Genomic DNA, 21,335 nt, shown 5'->3' on the forward strand with positions numbered 1-21,335 from the left:
TCAGGCCACCTTCTGATCCCTCACCAAGTGCATTAACAGGAACCTTGATCAGAAGGGGAATAGCAGGGACATGAACCAGCACTCCGTATGGGATATAGGTGTGACAGTGGATTAACCCACTCAACCAGAACACCACTCACAGTTGTAAGCTTTTGAGAAGTAAACCAGTGGATGGAAGCTTTTCTGTCACTCTGCCTTTCATGTCCATAAAAATAAATAAAAAATAAACACTAAAAAAATTTTAAAAGGGTGGGGCCGGCGCTGTGGTTAACACCCTGTGGTTAACACCCTGGCCTGAAGCACTGGCATCCCATATAGGTTCTGGTTCAAGACCCAGCTGCTCCACTTCCAATCCAGCTCTCTGCTATGGCCTAAGAAAGCAGTAGAAGATGGCCCAAGTCCTTGGGCCCCTGCACCCACGTAGGAGACCCGGTAGAAGCTCCTGGCTCCTGGCTTTGAATAAGCACAGCTCCAGATATTGCGGCCATCTGGGGAGTGAACCAGTGGATGGAAGACCTCTCCCTCTCTCTCCCTGCCTCTCCTCTCTCTGTGTAACTCTGACTTTCAAATAAATAAATAAATAAATAAATCTTTAAAAAAAATTAAAAAGGGAAAGCTACATATGTATTGATATGGAAAGATCTCTAAGGAACTGGCACTGTGGCTCACTTTGCTAATCCTCCGCCTGCAGCGCTGGATCCCATATGGGCCCCAGGTTCTTGTCCCGGTATCTCCTCTTCCAGTCCAGCTTGCTGCTGTGGCCCAGGAATGCAGTGGAGGATGGCCTAAGTGCTTGGGCACCTGCACCCCCTTTTGAGACCAGGAAGAAGCACCTGGCTCCTGGCTTCGGACCAGTGTAGCTCTGGCCATTTGGGAGGTGAACCAACGGAAGGAAGACCTCTCTGTCTCTCCCTCTCATTGTCTGTAACGCTATCCGTCAAATAAATAAATAAAAAATCTTGAAAAAAAAAAGATCTCTAATATAAACTGTTAAGTTAAAAAAATACAGAATAAAGTGTGATACATTTTATATAGTTGGAAGTAGTAAAGAAATTATATTCATATTTCATTATCTGCCTAAAGAAATCCTGGAATATATACAAGAAATAAATATATCATTTATTCCTCTAATTGCTAAAAGAAGAAAGAGCGGAATGGGGTCACAGGAACGGAGGTGGGAGTAAATTTTCCCCTAGTATGTCTTTTCATATAATTTTGATTTGTGAAATATGACTGTATTACCTATTATAAAGATAAAAGTTGAGGGGCCAGCGCTGCGGTATAGCAGGTAAAGCTGCTGCCTGCTGTGCCAGCATCCCATATGGGCCCCAATTCGAGCCCGGGCTGCTCCACTTCCGATCCAGCTCTCTGCTATTGCCTGGGAAAACAGTGGAAGATGGCTCAAGTCCTAGGGCCCCTGCACTCACATGGGAGACCTGGAAGAAGCTCCTGGCTTCGGATTGGCCCAGCTCAAGCCATTGTGACCATCTGGGGAGTTAACCAGCAGATAAAAGATCTCTCTCTCTCTGCCTCTGCCTTTCTGTAACTCTGCCTTTCAAATAAATAAATAAATCTTCAAAAAAAAAAAAAAAGATAAAAGTTGGGACTGACACTGTGGCTCAGCGAATTAAAGCCTTGGTCTGCAGCGCCCACATCCCACATGGGCAATGGTTCAAGTCCCAGCTGCTCCACTGATTCAGCTCCCTGCTAAAGCATCTGGGAAAGCAGCAAAGGATGGCCCAAGTTCTTGGGCCCCTGACTCATATGGGAGACCCAGAAGCAGCTCCTGGCTCCTGGCTTCAGCTTGGCACAGCCCCAGTCATTTCCACCACTTGGGGAGTGAACCAGTGGGATGGAAGATCTCTGTCTCTACATCTCTATATAAAGATAAAAACAGGCCGGCGCCGCAGCTCACTAGGCTAATCCTCCACCTTGCAGCGCCGGCACACCAGGTTCTAGTCCCGGTCGGGGCGCCGGATTCTGTCCCAGTTGCCCCTCTTCCAGGCCAGCTCTCTGCTGTGGCCAGGGAGTGCAGTGGAGGATGGCCCAAGTGCTTGGGCCCTGCACCCCATGGGAGACCAGGAGAAGTACCTGGCTTCTGCCATCGGATCAGCGCGGTGCGCCGGCCGCGGCGGCCATTGGAGGGTGAACCAACAGCAAAGAAGACCTTTCTCTCTGTCTCTCTCTGTCCACTCTGTCAAAAAAAAAAAAAAAAGTATACAAATATATAAGACAATGCCACTCTCACTAAATTTTTGTTTGGAAAATATTTCTTCATAAAAAATGATGTTGGGGGGCTGGCGCTGTGGCACAGTGGGTTAAAGCCCCAGCCTACAGTGCTGGCATTCCATATGGGCATGGGTTTGAGTCCCAGCTGCTCCTCTTCTGTTCCAGCTCCCTACTACAGCCTGGGAAAGTAGATGATGACTCAAGTCCTTGGGTCCCTGCACCCACGTGGGAGACCTGGAAAAAGCTCCTGGCTTCAGATCAGCTCAGCTTTTGCTGTTGTGGTCATTTGGGGAATAAACCAGGAAGACCTTTCTCTCTCTCTAGGTCTACATCTCTCTGAAACCCCTTCTTTCAAATAAATAAAAATTTGATTAATAAAAGACCATGTTGGACACAGAATTGATTTACTACTTTTAGCTTAAAATGTGCTAAATATTTTTTAACTTTCTCAGTTAACTTTCAGTACACAAACAGAACTCTTTAGGGTCTTCAATAATTTGTAAGCTCATAAAGGAGTCTTGAGAAGAAAAAGTGTAAGAAGCACTGATCTAGCCAATATACATCGTTTAGTACTGTTAGTCTCTACCTGGAAAACTTTCCCCCTACCCAGAATACAACATTCAAAAGGGTAGAATTAAAAAGAAGAAAAAGTGCAATGTAAAGCAGAAAAAAGGAATACTAGATTAAGATGTGCTTCTTCCTGCCATTACATTTCCTAAATTAAAATCAGTAGCATTTGTATATATATTAAAATATTCTTCTGTAAAACACTGAATGACATTCCTAAAAATGCCACTGCATTTCAAGACAATGATCAGAGGTAGAAAAAGAAATTCCTGAGAGTAGGCATTGTAGCACAGCAGATTAAGACGCCTGTTTGGAGGCATGAGTCCTCTGCTTCTTATCCAACTTCCTGCTAACGCACCTGGGAGGCAGCAGATGACGGGCCAAGAATATGGGTTCCTGTGACCCAAGTGGGAAACTTGGACGGAGGCTCCTGACTTCAGCCTGGCCCAGATTCAGCTGAGAACCAGTGAATGGAAATATCTGACATTCTTTCAAATAAAGTCTACAAACAAAAATCTTGATATTTAAAAAAAGATATTCCTGAAGGAAACTTCAGGAACTGTGTATTTCAACATTTCACATATACTATTGAATTATAGAGAAACCACAGAAAGTTTATACCAGGGGCCAGCATTGTGGCCTAGTGGGTAAAGCCATTGCCTGCGATGCCGGCATCCCATATGGGTGTCCGTTCTCATCCTGGCTACTCCATTTCTTATCCAGCTCCCTGCTTTTTCCCTAGGAAAAGCAGGAAAAGATGACCCAAGTATTTGGGCCCCAGCCACTTGAGGGAGGCATGCATGAAGCTCCTGGCTTCAGCCTGGTCCAGTACTGGGCATTGCAGTCATCTGGGAAGTGAACCAGATGGAAAACTTCCCCCTCTGTCTTGCTCTCTACCCTACCCTCAACTCTTTCAAAATAAATAAATTTAAAAAAACAAAAAATTAACTTCACCATAGCAGAAAAATAGCACAGGCTACAACCTTTGGTTACTACTAGATTCAACTACTATTTTATCAAATATTTCTGAGCACTCAATGGGGAACACAATGAACAAAAACAATAACGGGATTTGCATCTTGCTGTGGGAAATAGACAAAAACAACAACAACAAAAAATAATATAATTATAAATGAGGTAAATGCTACTAAAGAAACAAACAAGGCTTTGCCATAGAGTACAGGCTTTGAGAACTAAATTGTGGAATTCTAACAGATCCAAAAATAAATAATTCATGAAGAATTACATCAAGATGACAGATTCTACAGACCTCTGCTAATGCATAAGAAAACTAGACACTGACCACAGAAAGTGAGATCAATCTTTCATTGTCAAAGCTATTGGGTAATATTACTTAGCAGTACAGTAGCCTTCAAAAGATAATTAACCTCACAATTCAGAGAAAAAAGCATGTAAACACAATCCTGAAAACCGTCTAAGTGGAGCCTATGGACAACTAACCGTAATGTGGTATCCTGAACTGAGTGTTGAAACAGAAAAAGAACATGAGTTAAAAACTAAGGCAATCTAAATTACGGACTTTAGCTAATAACGTCTCAATACTGGCTCACTGTTAATAAACATATCGTACTAATGTAAGATGTCAGTAACAGGGGAAACCAGGTGCAGGAATATATGGACACCCTCCACACTATCATCTCAATGCTTCTGCAAATCTGAAACTGTTCTAAAAAATGAAGCCCATTTTCTTTTTGTAATCTCACAAGGCTTCAAGAATTATAGGAGTAGAGAATTAATAAAACAGCTAACGGAAGTAAACAAAACTCTGTAATTTAGAACATAAACACCTAAGAAATTCAAAAGAATCCTGCAGACTAAAGATCTCTATTTATGCTGAAGTATTCCCAGACACAAAGATTAATGCCTTTCTCATGCAAACTAAATGGCTCTGCAACACAACATAAGGCAGGCAATAACATCCCTAAAGTGCACAATAAGCCCATTAGGGTCTATTTATCAATAATGACCAATAAACTGTATTTTATGCATGGCACTTTCTTGAAACTGCCATATAATAATGGCTGAACCAGTTCCATGGGTTCTAACAATTTGCTCACCTAAAGGAACATGTTCATACTTCAGGAAAATCCACATGCAAAGAGAGGGAGATCGTTTCCTTCCTCTGGTTAAGGGAAGATAACCCATGTATGAAAGGAGACAAGTTATTTTCTAGGTCCAAATGGAGGCAATTTTGCAACAAGCATTAACCTACTATATTGTCATACAAATTAGTATAAATAGTTCAAGGTAATAGTAACAGCTATGAATTTATATCATTGATATGCCTTCCAGTCAAAGCAAATAACTAATGGCTTCTATAACCTCACCTAAGATAACTAGATTTCCAAAACTTGATGACTTGGTACTAGTCTCTCCATTTCTGAAATTAAAGATGGTCATGAAAAATTTGAGAGAAACAAAGGACGGTGACTCTCTCAATTACTGTCAAGTTTGTATAATATAGCATAAAACTATCATTACCATAAGAAGTACTCTTAGAGACAGCCATTACAAAATTAAGATGTTGTATCTAATACAAAATACATCAACAATCCTGACCAGGTAAATGACATAACAATTTCACTCATCAGATACCATAAAACATTAAGCATTAAAAAAAAATTAGCCCAAATGGCATTTAAATCTAATTTAGGTAACTAGATGATGAATCTATTCCTACTCTACTCCATTACCCAAAGGAAATCTTACAAAAGATGTTCATCCTAAGCCTTCTCTCACATAAATCATATATATATATATTTAAACTGGAAAACACTCAAGAAGAAATGAATAATTAACATTTCCCAGTAATTCCTGTGTGCACCACCATGAGGAGAATCAGACACTGCTTCTTGATGAAAAAAGGGGAGGTGAGATGTTGAAAAATTCCAAGTAAAACGATCATGACATAGCATCTGGCAGAGATCGAAAAAGCATCAACAATGCCCAAAGAATTGTCGGCGATGAAAGTCAAGAGAAAAAATAAGGTTTTGCCGACAAGCCACAGCCCAATCCATGGGGCAAAAAAAAATCGCCACTGCCGACGACACCGCGCTCACCCCCGACCACCCCATTCTCAAATCGCCCCCAATTTTGAAATATTTCCTCTACAGCCAGACCAATTCCCCACCCAGGTGAAAACCTGCCGCGATTTTTTTTTTCTCCTACGCCCACCACTCCTCCCCTCCCAGGAGCTCAGCACTTCCAAGGGCCAAGCCTCTGGGGAAAACAACGCCCAGCTCCCACCCGCCGTGCCCAAGGTTGAAGAAGGGCCGGTCCCCAGGAGCGGGGGCTTCCCGGGGTGGGCCTCACCTCGCCCGCGAGCTGAGGACGGAGCAGGGGACAAGGGTGGGGCTCAGGAAAGCAGGGGGGTCGAGAGGACGCTGGGGCCCGGAGGAAGAAAGGGATGGACAAGGCGGCTGGGGCTGGGCGGGGTGAGGACGGGCCGGGCTGCGGGGACCCCGGCAGCAGGCAGGCTCGGGACTCGGGGCCGGCGGAAAAATGAAAAACCCGACCCACCGAGCCGGGCCAGGAGGGGCCGGGGTGGAGCGGAGCGCGGACGCGAGGTCGGCAGGGAGCCTCCGCGGACGGGAGGGCCGCACCGGGGGCGGTGCGGGGAAGCCGCGGCCGGCTGCCAGGAGTGGGGGAGCCGCGCACTCACCGCTCTGCTCCCCCAGGAACACCAGCTTGAATTTCCTCAGCGGATTCCCGAAGTCTCCGCCCGCGGACATGATGGAGCCGGAGGAGCTGCTGCCGCCTCAGCCCAGAGACCGCCCGGACCGACGCTGCTCTAACCGGCTGCCGATAAGGGCGAGCGGAAAGGCGAGCGCCGAGCTCTCTCGGCCCCTGCAGGGCCCCGGCGGAGCAGCGAGGCTGGAGGACGGCGGGACTCGCCACAGACGAGCAGCAGCAGCCGCCGCCTCCCCGCAGAGTCGCCTAACACCGAGCGAGGCCCGCGGCTGGGAGGCGAGGGAGGGCGGTGTCGAAACACCCAGGGCTGTGCTCAGGGCTCCTGAGGCTAGCACCGCTCCCTTCCTCAGCGCCCAGCACGGAGACTGGGGTGGGAGAGGCGGAAGGTGGCGGAGCGGTAGCCGCAGACGCGTCCGGGACCTCTCACACCCAGCTCCTCCGCTCCCACAGCTGCCGCCGCCGCCGCAGCCCAACCTGCTGAGTGCGCGAGCCTCTGGCGCGGCGCAGGGCGAGCCCGGGCGCGAGCCTGCCGCCCCTCCGGCAGCCGGCGTGCGTGCGTGCGTGCGTGCGCGTGCGCGTGCGCGCCTCCGCCAGCGCCTTCCTGGTCCAGCCAGCTGTCCTCGCTCCTCCCGCGCCGCGGAGTCTAAGGCAGGGAGAACCGAGGAGGGGGCGGGGCGGAGAAAGGGGCGGTATGTGGTTGGGGGGCAGAGAGGAAAAATGGAACACTTACGTCACTTACGGGGTGGGCCAATGGGAAGAGGCCGAGGGCAGGCAGGGAGCAGAGCGAGGTGGAGGCGCGAGAGCGCGCGCGGCCGTGGAGGCGTGGAAAGCGGAGCGCTGCGGCGGCCATGCCGAGTGTGGCAGGGCGCAGCCTGGGGGCGGGAGGTGGAGAAGAGGAGGGAAAGGAAGATGGAGCCGGCGGAGGCGGGGCCGGGACGGAGGCGGAATGACCCCGGCGGTGTGCGGTTGGGACCGGATACCCTCGAGGTGTGAAATAGGTGCCTCTTGCCCGAGCTTTCAGTATTGCCTCACAGCCCTCGGGGCCGCCCTTCTCGCGTGTGCCCACCCCCACCGTCATCTTCATCTTAATTCTTCTCACGGCGTCTTAGACTCGGTTGCTCCAAGGGTGTTTTAGCTGCCAGAATCAGGGCCTCCTTATTCTGCACAGGAGGGAACAAACCCGGAGGGAGGAAATGACTTGCAAAATCCACAGGTTGTGAGGTGGCGCCCAGGTTCATTTGCCACCTGAACCTCTGCGACCCCTTTATTGGTAAACCCATCCAGTTCCCTCGCCTAAACTGGTTTGCTTGCTCCTTCGGCATTGCTAACTCTAGAGTCTAGATGATGCCCACCTTGCCAGAAAGGGGTTTACAGATCAGTTACACTCAGCCCCTTTTCACAGATAATGCAACTGAAGTCCACATAAGAAATTTCTTTCTGGAAGGCTACAAATTAGAAAGCCTGAGCGGTTAAGGGGGCCACCTGCAGCGCCAGCATCCCATATGGGCGCTGGTTCGAGACCCGGATGCTCCACTTCCAATCCCGCTCTCTGCTATGGCCTGGGAAAGCAGTAGAAGATGGCCTAAGTCCTGGCTTTGGATCAGCCCAGCTCCTGCCATTGTGGCCATTTGGGGAGTGAACCAGTGGATGGTAGACCTTTCCCTCTCTCTCTCTATCCGCCTGTCTCTCTGTAACTCTACCTTTCAAATAAATAAATCCTAAAAAAAAAAAAAAAAAAAAAAAAAATTACCCTTGCTGCTTGAAGCGGGGATTCTGCCACGCGTGAAGGTTCCTTAAACTAACCCTATGAAGCAGGAGCGTTTTTCTGTGGAGAGGACCCATAGTTTTCATCCCATTTTCAGCCTACTTCATTACCCAGAAAAGCAAAGGTTGGGGTGGGTGTTCTGGCCCGCTGCTTAGGACGCCCACAGCCTCTACTAGATTGCCTGGAATAGTGTCCTGGCTGTCCTTCCCATCCGCCTTCCTGCTAATGTGCCTGGGAGGCAGGAGATGATGGCCAAAGGGCTTGGGTTCCTGCCACCCATGTGGGAGAACCAGATGGGATTCTTGGTTCCTGGGCTTTGGCCTTCCCAGTCTCAGCTATTGCACACATTTGGAGAGTGAACAAGCCAATGGAAGATTTCTGCCTCTCCCTCCTTAGGTCACTCTTGTCTTTCAAATGAAGAAAGTTGTAAAAAGAAGGTTAAAGGCACAACCAAAAAGAATCTAAGAATTACTTAGTATAGTCTGGAAAACTAGGGGCCCACACTGAGGTGTAGCGGATTAAGCTACTGCCTGCAACACCGGTATATCGCATATATTTTTGTTTAAAAAAAAATGTGTGAAACTAACATGACATGCTAACTAACATGACACTAACAAAACAACTAAATGTAAGATTTTAAAAATTTTTATTTATTTGAAAGGCAGAGTGACAGAGATGGAGACAAAGACAGAGATCTTCATCCAAATGCCCACACCAGCTGGTGCTGGGCCAGGCTAAAGCCAGGAACCAGAAACTCCACCCAGGTCTGCCACATGGACAGCAGGAAGCCAACTACTTGAGCTATCACCACCATCTCCCAGGGTGAGCATTAGGAGGAATCTGAAATCAGGAGTGGAGCCTGGAGTCAAACCCAGACACTACCATGTGGGATGAGGTTTCCCAGAGTGGCATCTTAACTGCTAGGCCAAATGTCTTCCCTAAAGAAGCTATTTTTTAAAAAACGCTTGCAAACAAAAGCGAATGGCTATTTTTTTTCTTTCTGATGAATACCAGGTTTTTCTTTATGTTTTCTGAAGTAGCTTTTCAAGTAGCATCTGAGATTGGAACTGTAATGACTTTGTATTTCTCCAGAACTCTGTGAATCAACTCTACCCTGATGCTTTGGTCTCTGTGGTCACCCAGTCAGCTAGTGTTATTCCCTGTTATTTTGAAGAGAGGTGTGCCAAAATCCATCTCTTACTTCATAGGTTGGGTGCTAATCACTGATACTTATCAAGTACTCTATGTAAGTCAAATGTTTGAAATTTTATGGTTTGGATGGGCATTTGGTCTAGCCATTAAGATGCCAGTTTAGATGACGGTGTCCCATATTGGACAAACTACCTGGTTTCAATCCCAGCTCTGGCTCCTGACTCGAGCTTCCTGCTAATGCAAATTCTTGGAGGCAATGGTGATGGCTCAAGTAATTGGGTTCCTGCCACCTATATGGGAGACCTAGATTTGAGTTCCTGACTCCTGGCCCTGGCCCCTAGCCCTTGTGGGTATTTAGGGAATGAACAAGTGGATGGAAACTCTGTGTGTGTGTGTTTGTGTGTGTGTGTGTGTGTCTGTCTGTCTGTCTCTCTGCCCCTTTAATTTTAAAAAGTGTGTGGTCTAAAATTTGCATGTCAAGTAATATGGGGCTCAGTAAATGGAAAATTATCTGGAAGAAGGAGGAATTAGACCGTTTTTGAAGGCCCTTTTATCAACATTTCACCTCCTTAATTTCCTGCACGCACTCTATCTTGAACATTTTCCTGTCCATCTCCTCAGTTATACTTATCACTTCAAGAAGCTGTCTTTGTCCATTTCACCTGCCGTAACAGGATACCATAGGCTGGGTGGCTCTGGGTGGCTTGAACAACATTTCTCAGTTCTGGAGACTAGAAAGTCCAAGATCAAAGCGTTGAATCTTCTGGGGCCTGCTTTCCTGAGCAGCCAGCTTCTCACTGTGCCCTCACATGAAAAACAGTAAGAGAGAGCCCTTGGGGCCCTTTTACAGGGGCGCTAATCTCACTCATGAGGGTGCCACCCTTATGATCTAAAGCCCCACTTCCTCATACCATCACATGAGGCATTAGGATTTCCATGTATGAATCTGGGTGAACACTAACTTTTAGTCGGCTGCAGAAGTCTTCAAGAAGGCTTCCATGTCTGTCTGCTCCCATCCCCTCAACGATGTTTTAAGTACCCTTGCCTGTCCTCCCACTGTACCCTGTTCTGCTCCATCTCTTAATTGTTATTGTTAATTGTCAACCTTCCCTACCTAACCATAAGCTCCATGCGAGCAGAGCTCATGTCTGTCTTCTCCACCTCTTGAAGAATGCTTGCTACCTAGTTAGCATGCCATGGATATTTGATGAATAAATGGGAGGAAGTATTTTTCACTGTCTTCAAAGGATGAATGGGATTTGGACATGCATAGAAAGAAAAGCAAGAGCATTTTGGAGAAATATCACTGAGAAACACATCATGTAAATTGATGCTTCGTCTCTAAACGTTACTTCAGGAAAACATGCACAGAGCAGATCTAGCAACTAAAAATTAAGAATAATGAGAGACCACGGGCTTGGCAGCTCCAAATTCAAAGTAACTAGAGCAGTTCTCTTTGATCAGTTTAAAGGAGATCTTTAATTTGAAGCCCATGAGTGTGTCCAGGAATCTACCACACAGAAATTGTAATACAATTATAGGTTGTCTTCTGCCCTGAAAGAAATACATTGAGGGAAGACTGAGATTTCATATCATTTTTGGTGATAGACAGTATTGGCTGCCCGTCCAACCGTAAGAATACACACACACACATCTCCATGATATTCACTTGAAATGGCAGATACTTTCCCAGCTCACCTTCAGCAAAGGTATAGGCACCTGATTCTATCTGAGCCAGTGACATATGAAAGAAATGTTCTGGAGGCTTCTGAGATGAATTTTCTTCTTTGATGAAAAGGGGCAGATGAGGGAAAACTGCCATTTTGCTGCCATGGGATGCGGTTGTGCAAGGACATAATATTCTGAGTTAATCCAGCTCTCGGAACATGAAAAGAAAAAAACAAAAACACGTGGACAGTGGCTAAGCAGAAAGCTGAAAGGCATCATTGAGACCTCACACCAACCCTGGCATTGGCCTTTCTCTGCATTTCTTTTTAGAAAACCAATAGATGGCTTTATATCTAAAAATGTTCTGATAATATAAATGTCTTTGTGTTTCTTCACTATTGTTACAACTGAAAGCAGCTGACGGTCCCTCTTTAGATCCCTAAAAACACCACAGTTCCTTGAACATTAGGCACTCGATTGTGTGTGTGTGTGTATGTGTGTGTGTGTAATATAGTAGAAGTATCAAATTGAAACTGCCTTTTTTCTATTTACTACTCCCTAAAAAGGATTTATTACTCTTGGAGAAGCAGGAAATCAATAGAAGGAGAAAAACTGTCCAGGTAAAAGGATTGAAATCATATCGCTCATATTTGAACAAATAAGAGTTCTGGCAGAAATTCAAATACCTTCAAATGCAAAGCCCTTCTAACCCACTCTGCAGGTTATTATAATCACTGCTACTATAAATAATAGTGGGTCAATATACAAAGCATAAAAATGACAAGTGCTCAATAATTCAAGGTAACCAATTACATGAGCACAATTAACACAAGGTATGTTTGAGTACGTCTCTTTTTAAAAGGACAAGAATAAACGTGTGGGACCTCATGTTAAAACCTGAGTTCCAAATACCTTGACCCATAAAGATGTATCATGGGAAAGAATAAAGATTATTCAGTCAAAGTAGAGAAGAAGGTAGTAGAACTTTAAAACGATGGTCTTTCTTGTGCAGCTAGCCAATTCACAGCTAAATCAGAAGGATTTTTTTTTTTTGCTACAGATTGATCTACAGAATCTATTTTTGATCATTTCATTTTGTTCCGTTCATGTGAATCATGGTCCCTATTATGAATAATGTGGTTTTTCAGAGCCTTATAAATGGGATGTTACTTCCAGGCTTTGAAATTGCAGTGGGAGAAGTTGCTTCTTTTTATGCTAACCCAAGATGTGTAATACCTGACACATTGCTGGAGCTCTCCTCCCCACACTCTATCCCCCACAAATCATAAAAGCTCCTCTAAGATGTACAGGAAAATGAATCACTCCACCTGCCCCTGAGAGAGGAGAGAACAACTGCTTCTCGTGCTGTTTATATAAAGAAAAGAGCATCTTAGGACAGAAAAATGAGACCAACACTGTTTGCACTGAAATACCAACAGACTGTACAGCCAAATTATATCTTGTCTAAAAGGAGTCAAGAGAAAAATACCTTTCTATGAATATTTCTTCAGATTTTTAATAACACAAAGTGACTATGGCTTTACTTTACAGAAAAGTCAAAAGTTGGGGAGGGGTTTAGTCCAGTGGTTAGGATGCAGCTTGGATGGTCACATCCCATGTCAGACCAGGGTTCACGTCCTGGCTCCACTTCCAATTCAACTTCCTGCTACTGCACACCCTGATAGGAATGGTGAAGACTCAAGTAATTGGTTCCTGCCACCTACTGGGAGACTTGGATTGAATTCCAGCCATCTAACCTCAGTCTGGTCCAGCCCTAGCCCGAGCGGTTGCATGTGTTTGGGGATTAAACTGCAGATGGACTATCTCTCACTCACTCTTTCAAATAAATAAAAAATTAAAAGAGGGACAAGCATTTGGCCTAGTGGTTAGGACATCACTTGGAACATCTGCAGCCCATAGCAGAGTGTTTGGGTTTGACAGACACTCTGAATCAGAAACAACTCTTTTTCTGATTCTAGCTTCTTGCTTTTGCACACCTGGGAGGCAGCAGAGATGGCACAAGCACTTTGGTCCCTGTCAGCCAAGTGGGTCATCTAGATTGAATTCCTGGCTTCTGGCTTTGGCCTGGTCTAGCCCTGGTCTTTGTGGCATATGGGGAGTGAATCAAAAGATGGAAGATCTCAGTGTGTTTATCTGCCTTTCAAATAAATAAAATAATTTTTTAAATTGGCAAAGGTCTTGAATAGGCATTTCTCCATATATTTTATATATATGTATGTGTGTGTATATAAAAATATATAGTAATATATATATAGTCAACAAGTATCAACAACACCGTCAATCACTAGAGAAATGCAAATCAAAACCACAATGAGCGGTGGGCATTTGGCACAGTGGTCCATCATCCCCCATTAATGCACACTCAGAGGCAGCAGATGATCCAAGTGGTTGGGTTCCTGCCATGCATGTAGGAGACCTAGGTTGTGTTCTCGGTTCCTAGCTTCAGTCTGGCCCAGCCACAGCTGTTGTGGGCATTTAAGAAGTGAATCAGCAGCCGGCGCCGTGGCTCACTAGGCTACTCCTCTGCCTTGCGGCGCCAGCACACCGGGTTCTATTCCTGGTCGGGGCGCCGGATTCTGTCCTGGTTGCCCCTCTTCCAGGCCATCTCCCTGCTGTGGCCAGGGAGTGCAGTGGAGGATGGCCCAAGTACTTGGGTCCTGCACCTCATGGGAGACCAGGAGAAGCACCTGGCTCCTGACATCGGATCAGCGCGGTGCGCCGGCCGCAGCGCGCCGGCCGTGGCGGCTATTGGAGGGTGAACCAACGGCAAAGGAAGACCTTTCTCTCTGTCTCTCTCTCTCTCACTGTCCACTCTGCCTGTCAAAAAAAAAAAAAAAAGTGAATCAGCAGATGGAAGATACCTCTCCCCTGCCTCCCGCTTTTCAAATAAAAATAAAGGAAAAAAAATTAAAAAGATCACTTCACTTGCAATAGGATGGCTACTATTACAAAAAAAAAAAAAAAAAAACAAAAAAACAAACAAGTGTGAGTAATGTGGAATATTTGGAGCTCTTATGTACTGTTGGTGTAAATGTACTCTCAAAGTGGTGGAACTGCTATGGAAAACTCTGGAGTTTTCTCAATAACTTAAGTGGAACTATGGAACTACAATATGATTCAGCAATCCCACATCCACTTCTGGATGTATGTCAAAGAATTCAAAACAGGGTCTCAAAGAAAGAATCTGCACACCCATATTCACAGCAGTACTATTCATAATATCCTGCAGGTAGAAACAACCCAAATTTACATTGTTGGCGGAATGCATAAACCAAATTGTAGTACAAACATACAATGAAATATTATTCGGTCTTCAAAAGGAAGGAAATCCTATCTCAGGCTGCAACATGGATGAAACTTGAAGAAACATTATGCTAAGTGAAATGAGCTATTCACAAAAAGGATTCCATTCATGACTTAACTAAAGCAGACAAACTCACTGAAACAGAAGGCAGAATGGTAGTTTCCGGGAGCTGGAGGAAAGAGGAGAAAAAGAGCTGTTTAGTGGTACAGATGTGTGCATTTGCAAGAAGAAATTGTTCTGGAGATCTGTTTCACTACAATGTGAACACACTTAACATAACTGAATTATATACTTAAAAATGGTTAAGATGGTAAATTTTGTTATGTGTTTTTACCACAATTTGAAAAATGTACACTAAAAATTATGTGTTTAGGGGCTGGCACTGTGGCACAGTAGGTTAAGCCACTGCTTGTGACACCACCATCCAAAATGGGAGCCAGTTCAAGTTTCCAGCTGCTCCATTTTCTGATCCAGCTCGCTGCTGGTGTACCTGGAAAGGCGGCAGAAGATGGCACAAAGGCTTGGATGCCTGCCACCTACATGGAAGACCCATAGGAATCTCTTGGCTCCTGGCTTTGGCCTGACCCAACACCAGCCGTTGAGGCTGACTGGGTAGTGAATCAGATGGAAAATCTCTGTCTGTCAGTCCCTCTGCCTTTCAAATAAATAAAATAATTTTCTTTAAAAATTATGTTTATTTAACAATTTAGTAAATTGACAATTTATTACCCAATACATGAGGCACTTATGCAGTGATACCTTGACATTTATTCTGCACATGAGGAGCTCATAATCTAGCTGAAGCAAAAATACATGAAAAGATAAGTAATATTTAAACAACACTTCAAGATACTAAACAGCTCAAAAGTATTGCATGATCAATTGCAGAGTAAAGTACAAAGGCCTCTATAAGAGATTAGAGCAGAGAGCGGTTATGACAAAGGTGAAATCTTAGTTGCATATTGGCACACTGTCAGAATTTGCAGAGAAGGGAAGGAGAAAAAGATAAATGGACTGTAACTTGTATGAAAACAGTGTAATTGCAGCACAGAACTTGTGTCAATATATAGCTCAGTCCTCCTGACTCTCCCCTTAGGATAAAAATTCCAGCAGTGGGAGTCCAGTTGAAAATTCACAGTATTTTCGGGGCCGGTGCTGTGGCGTAGCGGGTTGGGCCGCCGCCTGCAGTGCCGTCATCCCATATAGGCGCTGGTTCAAGTCCCAGCTGCTCCACTTCCGATCCAGCTCTCTGCTGTGGCCTGGGAAAGCAGTAGAAGATGGCCCAAGGCCTTGGGCCCCTGCACCCGAGTGGGAGACCTGGAAGAAGCTCCTGGCTTCAGATCAGCACAGTTTCATTTGCTGCCAAGTGGGGAGTGAACTAGCGGATGGAAGACCTCCCTCTCTCTCTCTCTGCCTCTGCTTCTCTCTCTGTTTAACTTTGACTTTCAAATAAATAAAATAAATCTTAAAAAAATAGAAATGAGATCCAAAATATTTTAAAAAGAAAAAAAAAAGAAAATTCACAGTATTTTCATCAAGAAATCTCATATCACTGATCACTGATCCTACCATCTGTCTCCCGGACTTCACCTTACATGCTGTTATTTCTGTTGTCCTGATTTGTGACTATCAAGGTCTGTGAGCAGTTTTTCTAAAGGAGGCTGCAAGAACATCTACACTGCACCTGAATTTCAACACAGGCAACAGAGTACAACAGAGTTGACATATGCTCTATGTGCCCTTTGTCCACAGTCTGCTGTCTTCCAATGAGGAAAAAGACACAGCTTCTTTCCTTTATGATCCATATGCTAACACTATCAGTTAAGAACACTTCAACTAGAAAAAACAGAAAACCCAAGTCTAAATAGTTTAAACAATAGAGTAGGGGCCGGCGCTGCGGCGCAGTGGGTTAACACCCTGGCCTGAAGCGCCAGCACCCCATATGAGTGCTGGTTCAAGTCCCAGCTGCTCCACTTCCAATCCAGCTCTCTGCTATGGCCTGGGAAAGCAGTAGAAGATGGCCCAAGTCCTTGGGCCCCTGTACCCACGAGGGAGACCTGGAGGAAGCTCCTGGCTCCTGGTTTCAGATCAGTGCAGCTCCAGCCATTGTGGCCAATTGGGGCGTGAACCAGCAGATGGAAGACTCCTCTCTCTCTCTCTCTCTCTCTCTCTGCTTCTCCTCTCTCTGTGTTACTCTGACTTTCAAATAAATAAATAAATCTCTTTTTTTTAAAACTGCAACACTTTTTTTATTTGACAGGCAGAGTTAGACAGTGAGAGAGAGACAGAGAGAAAGGTCTTCCTTCCGTTGGTTCACCCCCCAAAATGGCTGCCACAGCCAGAGCTACGCCGGTCCGAAGCCAGGAGCCAGGTGCTTCCTCCTGGTCTCCCATGCAGGTGCAGGGACCCAAGCACTTGGGCCATCCTCCACTGCACTCCCGGGCCACAGCAGAGAGCTGGACTGCAAGAGGGGAAACAGGGACTAGAACCCAGCGCCCATATGGGATCACATACAGAAGTCCTAAGCTAAGAGAGTTCCAGGTTTGGTTAATTCCCACAGCCACTGATTCCAAGGACCAGATACTTCTATCTTTCTGCTCTGCCTCCATCAGTATATTTTTTATTTATTTATTTCTATTTATTTATTTATTTTGGACAGGCAGAGTGGACAGTGAGAGAGAGAGACAAAGGTCTTCCTTGTCCATTGGTTCACCCCCCAATGGCCACTGCAGCTGGCACACTGCGGCTGGCTCACCGCGCTGATCCAAAGCCAGGAGCCAGTATATTGACTTTGCTGTTAGATGTAGTTTCCCCAGTAATCATAAGAAGGCTGCCATAGTTCAAGTTGATGTATCTAGACACTGTCAAGTCAGAGAAAGATGCTTCTACCTATCTTTGTAAATGATAAAACATTTCCCAGAATCCCCCAGCAGGCTCCTCATTGCATTTCATTGGGCAGAATTGCTTCACAGGCTCATCCTAAATCTGTCGCAGCAAGAGAAATGGGATTACCATGACTGAAGAGAGAGATATATGGTTGTGTGGAGGAAGATGGATTATTGCAATCCAAGTATAATTTTGTTATAAAGAGGAAAGATGGAAAATGACATTTGGGAGGTCAACACCAATGTTCACCACACTAAATTCACCAGCTCGGTTTAGAGTCTACTCTGTCCTGAAATACTCATTCATTCACTTATTCATTCTACAAACATTTCAGACTGCTGATACCAGGCATTTTGCTCTCACTGGAAGTACAAAGCAGAATGAGATTTGGCCCTTGTTTTTTAGATAACACCAACCTACTGGTAAGATAAATGAGCACAAAAATAAAATTCAAGTCACAATACAGTGAGTAATAGAAGTGCAGCTATGTTATAACACTATTTAACTTACCAGATCTTCTGAGAATATATTATGGTCTGTAGATGGCAGAGATCATGCATATATTTCATATTTAATCTTCAACTTTGAAAATTTAAAAATATGGATGAGTCTTATTCCCTCCTTCAAGAATAACAGAAGTTTATCTCCTAATTTGATAAATCTTCTGTTTGTATTTTATTATACACAAAGCCCAAGAGAAGAGCCTTTTTTATAATAACTATCTCTTATTACTGCTGCATATCAGTCTGGGCTCAGGGCTAAGTCTGAGCTGAAGATAGAGATTTTGGAATCATCAGCTCATGGGTGACAGTTGTAGTAAGGATGGATGTGATCACCTACTTGGGGTGGAGGCTGAGAAAGAACAAAATACTGTAAACAATACTTAGAGTCAGGTGATGGACAGGCAATTGGCCTAGTGGTTAAGAGACTTGTTAAGATACCTGCATCTCTACCGGAGCTAGGTTTAAGTCCCGGCTCTGGCTTCTGACTCCAGTTTCCTATTAACGCACACCCTGGCAGGCAGGCATTAGTGATGTCGTGAGCAGTTGGCTGCCTGCCACCCACACAGAAGACCCGGACTGAGTTCTCAGTTGCTGGTTTCGACCTGGCCTAGCCCCAGCGGTGGCAGGCATTTGAGGAGTGAACCAGCAGATGGGAATTCTCTTTGTCTCTCTGTTTCTCTCTTTGCCTCTCGAACAAATGAAAGTTTAAACTCAGGAAGGGAAAATAATCTCTGACAAAATGCCAAACAAGAGGAAAATCAGGAGAGGCAGTGGTGACAAGGAAGCCAAGAGAAGGGAAAGTTTCAGAAGCAAAGGTGAGGTCACCCATCTTATTGCTTTCCCAGGTACATTAACAGGGCGCTGCATTAAAAGTGGAGCAGTCAGGACTTGAACCGGTGCTCATAGGGGATTCTCATATTGCAAAGACTGTGGATTCACCTGCTGTGCCATAACACTAGCCCCAGAAAGGAAATACATAATAAAAAAAGAGGGACTGGCATCATGGTGCAGTGGGTGAAGTATCCAAGCCTGTCTATAAACTTCATATTGAATTAAGTCAGGATTCTTATTGTTTCTTTACCAAAGCGACAACTTGGAGTAGGTATTTGGTGCAGCAGTGATGGCTCAAATACTTGGGTCCCTGCCATCCTTGTGAACAGGTTGACTTCCAGGCTCCTGGCTCAGGCCCCACTGTTGCTCCCTGTTGAGCATTTAGGGAGTGAACCAGAGAATGGACGACTTCTCTATCTCTGCCTTTCAAATAAACAAATAAGACAGCAAATTCATTTGCTTAATACTGATCCAAAAATTATTCAGTCAGAATATTTACTGTCACAAATTTAACCATATAAACAAACCTCCATATTCTGAGAGTAAAGTTGTTCTGAAGGTTTTTTTTTTTTTTTAAGATTTATTTTATTTATTTGAAAGGCAGCATTACAGAGAGAGAGAGGGAGAGACAGAGAGAGAAAGAGGTCCTCCATCTGCTGATTCACTCCCCAGATGGCCACAATGGCCACGGCTGGGTCAGGCTAAAGCCAGGGGCTTCTTTCAAGTCTCCCAGGTGGGTTGCAGGGACTCAGGGATTTGAGTCATCTTCCAGCGCTTATCCTAGGCCATTAGCAGAGGGCTGCATCAGAAGTGGAGCAGCTGGGACTTGAGACAGTACCCGGCATCGCAGAGAGCAGCTTTACTCCCTAGGCCACAATGTCGATCCATGCTTTCTTTCATTTTTCAATCATACTGTTCACTGTTGCAAATACAACTCCACTAAGTGATTTTCTTAAAAAAAAAAAAAAAAAAGCTGTTATTAACTTCCAGTGACCTTGAGTCCTCAGGCCCCTCCCCTGCAGGCTTCAATCTCCACATCTGTAAAATGAGATGAACGACCTTGGATTTGGCAATGGATCCTTAAATATGACACCATAAGCACAGGAAGCTGAAGAATAGATAAATTGGACTTCACCCAAATTAAAAACTTTTGTCCATCAAAGGACACCATCAAGAGAGTATAAAGACAATGACAGGAGAAAATGTTTCCTAATCAGATATCTGATAGGGATTTCATTCCCAGAATATATAGGGGTGATTCAGAAAGCTCATGGAAAAATGGAATGAAAAGAGGTTTATTTTGGGCAAAACATTTTCAAATCTATACATACATTCTTTGAAATAATGAAAAATATATATTAAGAAAAAATTATGGGCTGACGCTGCAGCTCACTTGGCTAATCCTCCACCTGCGGCACTGGCATCCCAGGTTCTAGTCCCGGTTGGGGTGCCAGATTCTGTCCCGGTTGCTCCTCTTCCAGTCCACCTCTCTACTGTGGCCCGGGAGTGCAGTGGAGGATGGACCAAGTGCTTGGGCCTTGCACCCGCATGGGAGACCAGGAGGAAGCATCTGGCTCCTGGCTTCGGATTGGTGCAGTGTGCCGGCTGTAGCGGCCATTGGGGGATGAACCAATGGAAAAAGGAAGACCTTTCCCTCTGTCTCTCTCACTGTCTAACTCTGCCTGTCAAAAAAATAATAATAATAAATAAATAAATTATGGGGCCAGTTCCGTGGCACATCGGGTTAAGCCACCCTCTTGAAGTGCCAGCATCCCATATGGGTGATGGGTAGAGTCCCGGCTTCTTCCTTCCTTCCTTCCTTCCTTCCTTCCTTCCTTCCTTCCTTCCTTCCTTCCTTTCTCAGGTAAAGTTTACAGACAGTGACAGAGAGAAAGACAGAGTGAAAGGTCTTCCTTCCATTGGTTCACTCTCCAAATGGCTGCAACGGCTGGAGCTATGCCGATCCGAAGCCAGGAGACAGGAGTCTCTTCTTGGTCTCCCATGCGGTTGCAGGGGCCCAAGGACTTGGGCAATCCTTCACTGGTATCCCAGGTTACAACAGAGAGCTGGAGTGGAAGAGGAGCAACCGGGACTAGAACCGGCATCCATATAGGATGCCAGCACCGCAGGCGAAGGATTAACTAGTGTACCACGGTGCCAGCCCTCTGCTCCACTTCTGATCCAGCTCCCTGCTAATGTGCCTGGGAAAGAAGAGAAGGATGGCCCAAGTCCTTGGGCCCCTGCACCCACATGGGAGACCAGGAAGAGACTCCTGGCTCCTGGCTTCAGTTTAGCCCAGGCGTGGCCGTTGCAGCCATTTGGGGAGTGAACCAGTGCCTAGAAGGTCTCTGTCTCTCTTCTTTGTAATTCTGACTTTCAAGTAAATAAATCTTTTTTAAAAAGAAAAATATGCAATATTTCAAAAAATTTTGCACCAAAATTAATTTTTCATTCCATTTTCTGTGAACTTTTTGAAATACTCATGGATATCGATTTGTACATGTGTCGCCTCCAACTCAACAACAAAGGCAAAGAACCCAGTTCAAAATGGGCAAAAAAACTTGAATAGGCATTTTTTCTTTGTTTCTTTCTGACTTTTTAAAATATTTCTTTCTTTATTTGAAAGGCAGAGTTACAGAGAGAGAGAGGGAGAGACACAGAGGGAATCTTCCATCTGCTGGCTCACTCCCCAAATGGC

At 45.1% G+C, this 21,335-nt stretch overlaps 1 protein-coding gene and 1 long non-coding RNA gene across 8 annotated transcripts in view; one reads left to right on the plus strand and one right to left on the minus strand.

Annotated features, from left to right (window-relative positions):
* RAB6A (RAB6A, member RAS oncogene family) overlaps nt 1-7,386 on the minus strand; it is a 64,132-nt gene extending 56,746 nt beyond the window's left edge. For 4 of the 7 annotated variants that reach the window (XM_089330644.1, XM_089330645.1, XM_002708705.6 and 1 more), the window contains exon 1: nt 6,479-6,990. Coding sequence is in view for 4 of the 7 variants with exons in the window: in XM_002708705.6 (XP_002708751.1) it covers nt 6,479-6,548 (70 nt within the window). In the remaining 3 variants the exon portion in view is untranslated. Of the gene's footprint in view, nt 1-4,874; nt 4,940-6,478; nt 6,991-7,237 lie in introns of those variants that run through there. The other 3 variants (XM_051822495.3, XM_051822489.3, XM_089330643.1) reach the window with 2 other exon arrangements.
* On the plus strand, nt 7,308-8,253 carry LOC127484393 (uncharacterized). The gene is made up of 2 exons (XR_011389130.2): nt 7,308-7,494; nt 7,910-8,253. It is a non-coding gene; the product is annotated as an uncharacterized LOC127484393 (long non-coding RNA).
* The last annotated feature ends 13,082 nt before the right edge of the window (nt 8,254-21,335 follow it).

This window comes from Oryctolagus cuniculus, chromosome 1 (assembly GCF_051225735.1).
Source record: "Oryctolagus cuniculus isolate XC-2025 breed Fujian yellow rabbit chromosome 1, ASM5122573v1, whole genome shotgun sequence".
Classification (NCBI taxonomy): Eukaryota; Metazoa; Chordata; class Mammalia; order Lagomorpha; family Leporidae; genus Oryctolagus; species Oryctolagus cuniculus.